The 14,001-nt window shown below is 29.9% G+C and overlaps 1 protein-coding gene and 1 long non-coding RNA gene across 2 annotated transcripts; one reads left to right on the forward strand and one right to left on the reverse strand.

Annotated features, from left to right (window-relative positions):
* The first annotated feature begins 4,212 nt into the window (after nucleotides 1-4,212).
* Nucleotides 4,213-5,297, forward strand: LOC128194716 (uncharacterized). Its single transcript, XR_008246046.1, has 2 exons — nucleotides 4,213-4,716; nucleotides 4,869-5,297. It is a non-coding gene; the product is annotated as an uncharacterized LOC128194716 (long non-coding RNA).
* A 6,508-nt stretch (nucleotides 5,298-11,805) lies between these two features.
* Nucleotides 11,806-12,135, reverse strand: LOC108332899 (protein GL2-INTERACTING REPRESSOR 1). Its single transcript, XM_017568197.1, has one exon. The coding sequence runs from the start codon at nucleotides 12,133-12,135 to the stop codon at nucleotides 11,806-11,808; it is 330 nt and encodes a 109-aa protein (XP_017423686.1).
* Between the last annotated feature and the right edge of the window lie 1,866 nt (nucleotides 12,136-14,001).

A 14,001-nucleotide genomic window follows, 5' to 3' on the forward strand; every position in this document is an offset into this window, starting at 1 on the left:
TCTCGAAAGTCGATATAAAATTATTTAACATATCAAAACAATAAATGTCTCATGTTAGACTTATATATTTACAAACACACTCTCTTAAGTTACTTTCCTTTAATTACAACTGTGAAGTCCAGATACGGATACTACATAGATACGAAAATACAGCTAAATTGAAAAAATATAAAATGAAGGACACAACGTGTACATACATATTAGTTTCAAACTATTAACTAACACATTGTCAACTAAAACAAAAATAAATCTATCTATCTATTTAACATTCAAAAAGAGAAAAGGATAGACACGAAAATACAGCTAAATTGAAAAAATATAGAACACAAAACATAATGTGTATATACATATTAGTTTCAAACTATTAACTAACACATTGTCAACTAAAACAAAAGTAAATCTAATATATATATATATATATATATATATATATATATATATATATATATATATATAATATCCAAAAAGAGAAAAATAGTGATCATATAATATTTGTTTCTTATTTTTATAATTACAATAGAAACTTATATAATAAGTTTACGAGTTTATGAGTATTTTAGAAAATAATTGAATTTGTAGTTATTAATATTGTGTTTGAGCCATATTAAAATTTTGTGAAAGACAACAAAAATATGTCTTTCAAAATTGGATACTTTACTAATATGTGTGTCGTACAAGTATTGTACACTTGTAAGTGTCTACTATGTGTCGAATACGATAAACGTTATTTATGGAGGGTGTTCGAGCTTTATAAAATTATAACCTTGATTACACTTTCTTTGTATAGATTTTGTTCAAATAATTTATTCCATTCAAAAAAAAAATACAAACCTCAGTTTCATTAAATCAAAATAATTTTAAAGCACACATTTAATTATTTTCACTATTTTTTGTTATTTTTTTATTTTTTTGTATAAAAAATATCTTAATTAATTTATATTGTTCAATTGTGTAACATGTGTGTTTTTTTGATTTTGAATAATTAATAATATAATATTTTTGTTGTTGTAATTTATATTTTTTACAAAAAAAAACAATTAATAGATATTTGAAGCAACTATGAATATACCATTATCCAACTAAACAAAAGTTGTATACTAATTATGTATAAAAATGACGATAAATTTTTTCTTTTAAAATAAAATAAAATAGTCAAATTTTCACTAGTCTCACTTCATTATCATCCATATTCACTAATAACCTCTTGTGTAGTATGTGCTTTCTCATTCTTAGTGAAAGAAGTAAAAAGTATCTAATCTGAATTTGACTACTAAAAGCGCAAATTTACCAAATTGACATTTACAAAAGATGTAGATATCTCTCAACTTTGTAGGTATACAAAAGAACACCCAAATAAGAAATCTACCACCAAAGCTGGTGCACAAAAGCAATATTAATATGTACTAAATTCTTATAAATTTCTTCAAAACCTTTCTTTTTTCATACCATTCACTAAAACTAGTATTAGTATCTCTTAATTAAAAGTCATATCATCACTTACATTGATCACCGTAAAAATTATATCACAATAGATATTAAGTAATTAAAAATATAACCAAACTATATAATAATTGTACTAAAAGTTAAACTAATTAATTAAGTAACCATTTATTTGAAATATTAAAACCATTTATTCGTTGTATTTGAAAGATTTAAATTATACAGTTAGAATTTGATATTATTATAATTGATAAATTATAATATTTGACAGATCAAACATTAAGTTAAATCAATACTTTAAAAAATAATAATTAAAAAATAAAATAAGTATGCTTAATCTTACCCCTTCAATACATAAAAACGGAAATCATGGTACAGTATGTTGAGAGGAGATGTACAAATTGTCCAGATAACTACATTGAAAGGACAAATTACAGGCAGTGGCCATAAATATAATATATATATATATATATATGTATGTATATATATATATATGTATGTATATATATATGTATGTATGTATATATATATATATATATGTATGTATATATATATATATGTATGTATATATATACGGAAAATAGGTTTAAAACAGTGTTGTCTTTGTATGGCTTTATCATAGGTAAAAATGAAAACGACTTATCAACTGCCACTCTTACAAGGCTACGTAGATCGTAATCTTATCTTAGTTATTCGTTATTAATTACATTATAAATTCAATATCTACTGCTCAACATACGGAATTTTTATCACCTGCCTCGGTAAAACTTATCATTTTATAAACAGACAGTAAATATATATCCATAAGTTTAAATCATACGTAATTAATGTTAAAAATAAAAATTCTTCATGCTATTAGTCAACTATAATCATGATTTAAATTTAATGAGGTTAACATAATGAGTGATATAATTAACGAGTGCCTAAACCATATTATTGACTATGCTCTAACCCTCTACCCTTCATGTTCATTTTCTAAGATTAACTCCTTTTCTGCCATAAACCAATATTATTAGACCAAACAACTGCCATATTGCCTAGGTTTTGTAAAATTTATTTCATAAACATTAGGATGTAGTAAGGGTCTTATTTTATGGGTTGATTCTTCCCTAATTCAATGAGGGTATCCTACTTATATGACATGACTATTATAAGATTTAAATTCCTCTAATATGACTTATAAATACCATTTATTTCTAGTCATTTTTTATGCAAAATTTTCAATAAAATATGAAAATTTGACACCGTGGATTCCACTAGATATCCATGCGCAGGCCTTAATTTATGTTAAGCAAAAAAATTCTACCACATCAACCTTGCTGTTACTTAAAAAATAAAAAATAAAAAATAAAATAAAATAAAATGTTGCTCTTTTTTAATAGGATAATGATATTTTGACAACATTTTTTTGACAATATTTTAACATCATCTACGTGTCATTCTGTGTGATTGGTCCAAAATTACTCCACAATCAAAAATAATAATCATCAACACTAACATGGACCAATCACACAATAACATGTAGATGGTGTTAAAATGTTGTCAAAAAATGTTGTTAAAGTATCATTATCCTTTTTAATATAATGTCATTTCTTTTATTCTATATACACCCAACGGTAACCATCCACATGATCCTCCAATTTTGGTTTCCATATTCTTTTAAGTGTGGAATAATAAAATGTTCTATTGATTATATGATGCATCACTCATTCCTATCCATTTATTGTATGAATTTTATATTAAGTAGGGGTGACAACACCATGGAACAAAAATAGATGGTGTTCCTATGTCATATTTATCCCAAAATAAAAAAATTGATTATTTTCCTCATACCTAGATTAAATGAGTACGAAATTTTTATCTCAATCACATTTCTATCAAAATTTTGAAGCATGTTTCTTCAATATCAAATATTTGAAAAAGAACTATAATTATATACATTTGAATATCAAATAAAAGTTCACGAAATTAAAATATTTATTAAATTTACAAATTTAAAAATATAAAATCGATAAAATTTAAAAATATTTTTAAAAAATTATAAAAAGAAAATAGATAATCAAATTTAAAAATATTTTATATGTTTTTTACTCTCATTCTTTAAATTTTAAAGAAATATTTTTTATATATAATAATAAAAATTATAATACATCACAACACAAAGAAATAATAATTAAAATTTAGTTTAGATATTTAATCTTAAACTTTAATATATGTTGAATGATGATAAACAAGAATCACATTAAATTATTATATTATAGTAAATGAATTTTGTTTTTATTCAATTATACTGATGAAATTACATTTGTGATAATGAGTTAAAAGATAAAAGCAATTATATATAAACATTAAAATAATGGTTTACATAATAAAAATAAACCTATTAAAAATGTGTCTTAAAAACAATTCGATAAATCATTGAATAAAATTGTGCATATATATATATATATAAAATAAGATGAAAAATATCTTAAAGATTTAAGAAATGTGGGACTTTGTTTGCAAAACAACATCCTCCCTCAAACAAAGGACGGTGGTCTTTCCTCCCTCGCTGCGGAAGTCTTTTTTCATCCTTGAGTACACCATGGTCAACACGGAGCATTTCTCTTGCTCTCCCCGCCTCTCAAGATTTCTGTTGGGGGAGGTTCGACACATACATACAAGAAATATTACATTTACATACAAATATTTATATACGGATTGTAATCTGTATATAATTCAAATATTACATACGGATTTTATATACGGATTTTAGAAAATCATTATTTAAAAAAAATCAAAGTTTCAGACTCTTTCCTCGAACCGTCTTTCCTTAACCTTCTTCACTTTTCTCTATTCTCTAAGCTTCTTCCCCATCTTTACTCCTCTTCATGCTTCTCCTTCAATAAGACGTGAACTTCTTGGGCCCTCCTTCGAGCTTTTTCTTCGTTTTCATCAGTGCGTGCGTGTGGCTTTTGCAACCATCGAACGTTTGTCCTACCGATTCAGTCGATCTACATCTCTAGTTAGGGCTCCAACCTCTTTTCACCATTTTCTTCATTTTCAACCGATTAAATCCTCTTTTCTATCGATTAAAAGCCTTTCCACCGATTGATTCTTCGATTTAGGTTTCCTTCGTCAACCTAGGGTTTTAGGGTTCTTCGCGTCGAATCGTCTCCGTTTTTGGAGTATTCCTGGATTCTCATGGTTTGGAAGAAATTGCACACAAATGCTATTCAGGAGAACAACTGAAAGATGCGTTGTCCAGCTGGAGCCATGCTTTCGCCGTAACTGCAGGTATCACTGGTTGGGTCCTTTGTACTTTCTTTGGTTTGAGAGTGAATGAAGCATAAGTTAAGGTTGTGAAAGAGAATATTGTGTTAACTTGTTAAACTAAACGTTAAGCATCAATAATCAACAATTATTTATCTTTCCTATATTCATCACAGGGGATAAGAGCTATCGAAGGATTGTCCCTGAAACTGCATTCCAGCATTAGAGATTGCTTGGAAGCTCGTTCTTTCAAGAAAATGAAGAGACTAAGACTCCTACAACTTGATCATGTACAACTTAGTGGAGATTATGGGTATTTCAAGCAATTGGTGATTGGTGCTGTCAGAGGATTTCTAAGACCATATTCTCTTGTAAGTAGTGAAAATTGGGTTGCTCTGTTTGCATCAATGGTTAATGGTCTGATAATTGGGTTGCTCTGTTTGCATCAATGCTTAATGGTCCTGTTCAGTTTTTTATTATAACCACTTATTAGTTATGATTGCATTAATGTTTGCATCTGATATTCTTTCATGACTAATTTTAGTTCATATCTTGTAATATACCTGTAATGAAATGAAATAAAAACCAGAGAATAAGATTTTTCATTGCTCCTGCATCTCTATCCAAGTTACGCATGAGTAATATGTGGGGTGGAGCAAAACAAAGAAACTTACATGCTTAAAAGAAGATGTTCTATATGTGCTCTCCACTTTCTTCCTTGGTATGTCCTATATATGGATGGCTTCCTTGTCATCATGTATTTTATTTCAGCCAAGAAAATAGGTCATTTCATTTCCATTAATTCCACACTGCCCCCTTCTTCTTTCACGTATCAAGTCTCTCATTTCTCCAATAATATAGTGCTTTCCATGTCACAAAGGGTCATCCACTTATTGTTTTCAGCCGTGTGTTTTTGTCTCCTCCCATGTGCACTTTTGAATTAAAAAAATAAATGAATGCCCATCATTCACGTGATGCACCTCCACTTCTATATATATTTTTTATTGAGTCATATGAAGTGTCGTGTGCTTGCTGCACAATCCATATTCTTTCTCACTTTCCGTACAACCCATGTGAGCTTCCAAATTCATTTTTAATGCTAGTGCTCTTTTTGGTGGTGGCCGTGTGTGTTAGAAAATGTGGCAGCTGCATTCCATCTCCAAATTAAAATTCGAACATGCATTCTCCATGCCCCACTTCTCCACTTGAAGCTTTTTATTTCTTCATTCTTTATTCTTTACATCATCCTTTCTTCATGTGCCGTCAGTTGTACTACCACCACTTCAGTTGTGTGGCATTTTTGGATATTTTCATAGAATGTTGTTATTAACAGAGATTTATGTTTGTATTTCAACCACCCATCCAGTTTTGAGAAAGAAGAAAATAAACAATATTTGATTCTTTGAAAATTGTTACTTTCGTTGCTTTGATCATTGAAAATTTGACATAAAAAAAACTCTCTCCCTAAATAAGTTTTTGAGGAAGAAGAAAATACAAAATTGATTCTTGAAAATTGATGCTGTGATCGTTGTAAGTTTTGAAATAAACCATTGAAGCTGTATATGCAGAGGTTAGCTTTTCTTGCTTTGATTGCAATCACATTAGAAGTGGTTCTGTAGTTTATGACGTAAACAGTGCACCTTTGGTCAATTTCCACCATTATGAAAGATTGCAGCAGGAAGTTTCATATAAGGTAGATGTTTATTTTGTTTTCACGATAAGTCCAACCAAGATGTATCGTTTTTGTAATTTGAATTCCATATCTTTTTGGCTATGCTTGATTGTGCTGGTGAAAGTCGGAGGGTAGAAAGCAGAGTAACGGGTATTGGAAGTTTAAGAAGAAAGGAATAGGGGAAGATATGTGGTGGCTTGGTGAACTCTGGGGTACAAGAGTGGGGCTTTCGGAACGGTGAAAGGTAGAGGTGAGAGTAGAGGTGTCTTCAATTTTATTGGGGAGAGTAGTTAGTGGTGAGTTTTAGCTTCTGGTAGTTAAATGAAGAGTGATTAGAACATGGGAGAAGGTGTATGGGTTGGTAGTTAAAGAAAAAGAGGCTGGTTGGGATTGAGATGAAAGAACCTTGTGTGTTAGAATCTCAGCAAGGGTGGTTCTGTGTGAGTAAGGGGAGCTTTGATATTTTGTTTTGTTAAAGGGAAGGAGGAAGTAATTGGGTAGAGGAAGAAAGTGGATAAAATCCTCCTTCATTTTAACCAAGTTGTTTGTTTTGTTTTATCTCCAATTGAAAACCCGTGAACTTCCAGCTTTCACGGTTTTCTTGGTCTGCCTTCCATCCAGATTTGTGATGTTTGTGTCCCCATGAAGACTTTCTTCACCTCCTAGGTGTGCCAAAGAAATAGGGTGGACCCCTCTGTCTTTTCTTCAATCCGTTTGCACTCTTCTTCCTCTTCTTCCTTTGCTGGACGTTACAACACCTTCTTCTCCTCATCTCCACTTTACACGTTGCAGCTTCAACTGGACCAAGACCGTGGACATTCCAGCCAAGCACTCTTCTCCCTTCTCAACGTGGCTGCTGGACGTAAGCTTGCTGCTTTTGGGAACGTGAATTTTCTCTCCTTTCTTCCCCCTTGGTTGTTGCTCCAAATGGAACCATAAGCCGTGAGCTGCACTTGGACGTAAGCTTGCTGTGTTTGGATGCTCCAAGATGGACCAAGGTGCTGCACGTGAATTTTCCAGCTGCTTCAGCTTTTCTTCAACAAAATATTTCAGCTTTCCACTCTTCTCCTTTCACATGGTTAATTCCTTCCAACCGTGGGTTTCTTTCTCAAAGACTAAGGCCGTGTGTGTTTTTTATGAATGGAAGAATCAAAACCAAAGCCACCGTGACACCACTTCAAACCAATCTGAATCCATTTCTTTTGTATGGGGCCGTGGTGTTTTTTTTTGGTGCTTTTTTTTCCATCCCGTGAGCAAATGGCTGCAACATCTCCATGCTCTTTGTTTAAAGAAAGAAGAATTCCCATTTGTGTGGTGGTTGCCGTGTTTGCTTCATTTAGGTGGCCCTTCTTTCCATTTAAAAATGATGTTTGGTTGCATTTTGGAGATCCATGTGGACGTGAGTTGTTAGCAAGCCAAAACCGTGAAAGTGGTGGCCCCTTGTATTTGTTTTTTTTTCTTTCGTGGGTGATGCCAAAACCAAATGAGAAAACCGTGAGTGGTGAGCTTCAAAAAAGAATTAAAATGTACTTCTCTCCTATGTGGGCCATGAAGCATCTTTCCTTGATAAAATTCAGAATTTGATTCTCTCATATGCCGTGAGTTCATTTCATCAATGTGGCTATGCATTTTTGCCAAGCAAACCGTGAGTAGTGGATGGAGAATCAACTACTTTCACATCCAATACAGATGCAGAATGAACTATTTTTTTTTTATAAAATCATAAATTATATACGGATTTTTCCGTATATAATTATATACGGATTTTATATACGGATTTTTCCGTATATAATTATATACAGATTTTATATACGGATTTTCCGTATATAAATTATATACGGATTTTTCCGTATGTAAATTATATACGGATATATCCGTATATAACTTAGCTACGCTTCTTTTATATACGGATTTTTGTCCGTATATAATCCGTATGTAATATCATTTTATATACGGATTTTGGAGGTTATATACGGATTTTGACCGTATGTAACTGCGATTTTTCTTGTACACATGATAAGATATTGTCCGCTTTGGGCCAAGCCCTCACGGATTTGCTTTTGTTACCACTCCAAAAAGCCTCTTATCATTGGAGATATCTATGTGTATATAAACCCTTGATCAGTCCTTATTTCACTCAATGTGGAACTTTGTTTGCACTCCAACATAAAAGATAATAAAAATTGTTTTTGTAAAATAAAATAAAAATAATCAAATAAAATAATAATTAAGAATAAAATAATAAAGAAGATAAGTTTTCTATATTACTCGAAGGATTTATATTATTTAACACTTAAATTGAGAATTATTAAATGAAGAATTTATATTATTAAACACTTAAATTTATATGTGAAAAAATATTAATAAATAAAATTTGAGAAAAAAAAAAAAAATATATATATATATATATATATATATATATATATATATATATATATATATATATATATATATATATATATATATATATATATATATATATATATATATATATATATGGGTTTGCTAACACGCACACGCCTGTTTTTTCAGTTGGTACATTTTAGCAATGTGTATCGGGTTTTAGTAGACAAAAATACCCTTATATATCTTGGATTCTAAATTTTAAGGTTAAAGGTATTTTAATAATTTTCCTTCTCAAAACTAAAAAAAAGAAACCTCCAAATCCTTACTCACATCTCTCATTCCTCTCAAGCCTTTCTCTTTCATCTCTCTCACTCCAACATTTTCTCTATCATTCCTACTGTAGCTCCAATTGAAAAAATTAGAATCATTTTATAATTTTCAATTTTCACAAGCATAAAGGAATTGATAATTGACCTGAAAAAAAAATCAGAAATCCTTGCTGTTAAACAATTTCTTAAAAAATGATTTTATAATGAGTTTTGATTTTATAATTTTTGTCTTATCTAATTTTATCTAATTTTCACAAGCGTAATGACATCAAAGGAATTGATAATTGATTTGGAAAAAATCAGAAACACTCGTTATTAAACAATTTCTTACAAAAAATGATTTTATAATGAGTTTTCATTTTATAATTTTTGTCGTATATAATTTTATCTAATTTTCACAAGCATAATGACATACGAAGAAATTGGTAATTGGCCTGGAAGGTTTTTTTTAGAGATGATGATTCAACCTATGCAGATGATAAAATTAGAGAAGTTAGTGAAGATGGTGAAATTGAAGAGATCTTGAATGAAGCTTTGCCTAAAGATGAATATGTCAATGACTCAACTCTTTACAAAGATAAATTGTTTAACGGCAAGTGCTTCTGATTTTTTCAATTGGAGCTACAATAGGAATGACAGAGAAAAGGTTGGAGTGAGAGAGATGAAAGAGAAAGGGTTGAGAGGAATGAGAGAGGTGAGTAAGGGTTTGGGTTTTTTTTTTTTTAGTTTTGAGAATGAAAATTATTAAAATACCCTTAACCTTAAAACTTAGAATCCATTATATATAAGAGTATTTTTGTCTACTAAAATCCGGTACACATTGCTAAAATGTACCAACTGAAAAACAGGCGTATAGCAAACCCCTATATATCTATATATATATATATATTTATATATAAGACATAAAATAATATTTAATTTACATACATTATTTATATAGAACTATAATAAAAGATAAAGTATTTTTAAAATAAAGTATTTTTAAAATGTGAATTAATTTCATAATAAACTAAGGAGTTAGAAAAGAGAGAGAGAAAATCTACATTTAAATCAGACGATATTTCAAAACATCTTAATTAGTTTCGTACGTGTGTCTCACATAGAAATTGGATATCATTTGCAAATTGGAGCATTTTTACTTCTAAATCTTCTTACCCACCGATATATCATCTTAATAATAGTGAGTGTCTAATCCAATTTACAACTTTTAATTAGTTGAACGCATTGTCCATTGAACCAACCTATTAATTAATCAAAATTAATCTTGCCATCATTGTGTTTAATACTTTTTTTCTACGAAGAAATTAACCTCTTAACATTATAGGTCTGAAATATTATCTATATAATACGAGGTAAAGATTATTATATATATGTATACTTTAAAATCATAGTATTAATATTTTGTTATGTTAAATTTTATAGGAAATATGTTTAAGGTGGAGCACCCTTACCATGGTATTTATGAGTAACGGGCAGGAGCAATCTTTGTCTCTCTCTGGACTTAAAGTTTAGTCCTTTCAAATATGCATGTCAAGTCAATTATCGTTGTGCAGGCCTTCCAGAACATCAATTATTGCCAATGGGTTACCATCAAACCACAAATCATTGCCTTTCCTTTTTTCCTTTTTCTTCATTCAAAATCTTTTTCATTTAATTTAATTTCGTCATTAATTGGAAACAATCTAAAAAAATAAAAGATAGCCAATCACGTTTTAAATAAAAAAAGCAAAGCATCAACATGTTAAGTTCTTCTACTTATTTAAAGTGTATCATATCCTTAAATTTGAGCTTAATTTTAGCCTGCTCATACAAATTTCTACGTGACCATTTTTATTTACATAGATCATCTAAAATATTTACATTTTTTTATCATGATAAAAAAAAGTTATTTAAGTAAATATAAGAAAGAGAATAATAATTATACAAGGATTTCCACCCTTAGAAAAAGTTATTTCTACCGTCACCATCCAAAAAACCATATTAATTAGCCCTAAACTTGACAATCCTTTAATTATAATTAACAAAGTAAAGCCACTAATACGCTTAGTTACTAACAGAAAAAATAAATCCTTTTGATATTTTTTAATTATAATTGTTTTAATATATCTCTAACTCTTTAGATTTTTAAATTTTGATGGGCTTTTACTTATTTAATATATTTTAACAGAAAGAGATACTGTGAAGTGAAAATAACAATGAAATGATATAGTCAAATTTGAACACTGCTATAAAACTCTCTGCATTCTCTTTAGTATTTTAAATTATAACTGTGCCTAACTTAAGTGTGGTTTAAAGAAAAAAAAAAGAGACCGCGTTAATAGGCTATTAATTAAACTACAAGGTTTTAGGAAAATACTGCATTGGCATATGAGAAGATTAAAAAATAGTAGAGATAATAATTTTTTTACGTTCATTTTTTATACTATTTTTTCTTATTTTTTATTCTATTTTTTCTTAAAAAAATATAAAATTTCATTTCTTATAATTATTTTATCATTGTATCATGTATCAAATTAATGTAAAAATATATCATCCCGTTGTTACTCTGTAACTAACGCTACTCTATATTTTGAAATTTCAGAAAAAAAAAACATAATGGTTGAAGAAAATAGAAAGTAGATCATGATATAAACTTTATTTAGTCTTCACGCAAGAAGATAAAACTCAGATTTCAAAATTAAACAACATAGGCAAAACAAATAAACATGGGAAGATCCTGAAGCATGAGGGTTTTATTTAATTCCTAAATATTGTCCTCATCATGACTCAATTGTCTGTCTTGATGCTTTCATGTTTGAAAAACTGAAGAAAAGCTGTGCTCTTGCACTTAGGGCACTTTGGATCTTCCTCTGATAACATCACGAACATGAAGCACCGAGGACAGCCAACCAGATCCATGGCCTTTGTTTCTTCAGCATTTGCACTATGCACTTCCTCTTGTTCCTCAGTTGCCAACTTTGGAGAGTATGACACCGAAGAGCAAGACGACGACGAAGAAAACTCCGGCCATTCACCTGATGATGACGAAGAAGACACCGGCGATGTTGGACCGCTCGCCACCTTCAATTCCGACCCTGGACTCTTTCTTTTGCGCATCTTCTTAAACCTCTTTCCAACCAAACTAACTTTCCTCTAACTCAGACTTTGAAATCTGTTCATTTTCAACAACAAATAACCTTAAGTTCTTCTAAAAGAAACCACTTTCACAACCATTCTCTACCTAAGTCAAGTCAATTACGCACTAAACGGGCTAATAATAAAGAGCAAAACGAGAAAGGTAAACAGCAATTAACAGTCCTTTTTTATAACTCCAAAAAGGCTCTAAGTTGTCTTAAAAGTTGCTTCTTTTGTTACTTTTGAAGACAAAAAACGGTGAATGCGGTCATAATTGCAATTGCAGTTGCAGGTGTGGTTACGGAAGAAACTATTGCAGTCAAAACTGCGGTCCCAGAAAGACATTTAAAACCTAGAATTAAGATACAAAGTCACAAAGAGATGTCATGTTCCTTAAGATCAAAATTAAGTTGAACTAGTTAAAACAATTTTTCAAAAGAGGGAATTAAGCTGGTAAAAGCAAACTGTGAAAATCTCTTCTGGGTACATAATAAAGGGAATTATATGGCACTAGACAAAACAAAATATAGCATATATAGCAAGAGAGAATGACAGAATATAGGGAGGCCAGAAGAGTTGAAATGGTGTAGATTAGCGGTATAGTTAATGAGCTTCTAGATCTACATCTAACCTCGTTGTGCTATAGCAACATGTATATGTATATAAAAATTTTATGCAGGGTTCTATACCAACAAGGGTTTTTTTTTTTTCTGTTTACTGTGACCTTTATCGGTTTGAGAAATGAGTAGAATTGCAGAAAACGATAAGAAAGATTGGCGTGTATGCAAAAGCTGTAGAAGTAAATATGAGAATAAGTAAGAAAGAAGCAGTTGGTGGCGACCAGAACCAGAATTATTGGCGGATGGATCAGTGAGTAGATGCATCACAAGCGTATCACGAGGCAGAGGAACGGCAGCATATTGTACCAATGTAGTTTCTGTTGAATGAAGCATTACAAGGTCATACTATATGTAGAGCGTTTGAGAAGTTCAATCCATATGAAGATAAAATGGGAGATTATTTGCCCCCAATTTATTGCCCTTATAAATGTCTAATTTACTCTCCGCAGAAAGTCGGGTGCAGTGTACTGTGAGAAATTCTCGGACGTCGTTTTTTTTTTAAATATTGTTACTTTAGTCCTCACCTAGTTTTAAACCCATGTTTGGTTGTCTATTTATTAATGGAAATTAATAAATTCAAAAAAATTGTAATTAAGTTTTTGAATAAAATTAACTTTGAAAATAATTTATACTTTTAGAAAGCGAATATATTTATATTTATGAAAATATAAATAGTAGGTTTAATAAAACAACAATGAATAAAAGGTGCAAAGATAGAGTATACTCTTTAGAAGTACAAAGGATATACAAAAATACGAAGAGTTGACTTACTAAAATACAAATTAGTGTATGAATATTATTACATAATGTATATTATTATACTCGTCTAATCAATACATTGACAAACTCGTTCAATGTACTATTTGACTCGTTTAATTAATATATGGACAAATTTTTATAATATATATTGCAAAATTTGTCTACTCAGAGAATAGGTAGAGTCATCTAATGTGTATTAATATATTCATCTAATATGTGTATGAACAAACTTGTCTAACACATTTTTAGACTGATCAATGTATGGATAAACTTATCTAATGTGTATTGTAAGACTCGTCAGTGTGGACATACTTGTTTAATGTATATTCTTAAACCTATCTAATCAATATATAAAATTATATATTCACCTAATATTTTTTGTTATACTCATCCAATCAGTATATGGACAAATTCATCTAATGTATATTGCTAGACCTGTGTAATAATTTTTTCTAATCAATGTATGAAC

The sequence above is a fragment of the Vigna angularis genome, chromosome 11 (genome assembly GCF_016808095.1).
Source record: "Vigna angularis cultivar LongXiaoDou No.4 chromosome 11, ASM1680809v1, whole genome shotgun sequence".
NCBI classification, from domain to species: domain Eukaryota; kingdom Viridiplantae; phylum Streptophyta; class Magnoliopsida; order Fabales; family Fabaceae; genus Vigna; species Vigna angularis.

Coding starts and splice junctions, on each gene's coding strand:
- LOC108332899 (XM_017568197.1), bottom strand. CDS start 12,135: ATGCGCAAAAGAAAGAGTCCAGGGTCGGAATTGAAGGTGGCGAGCGGT.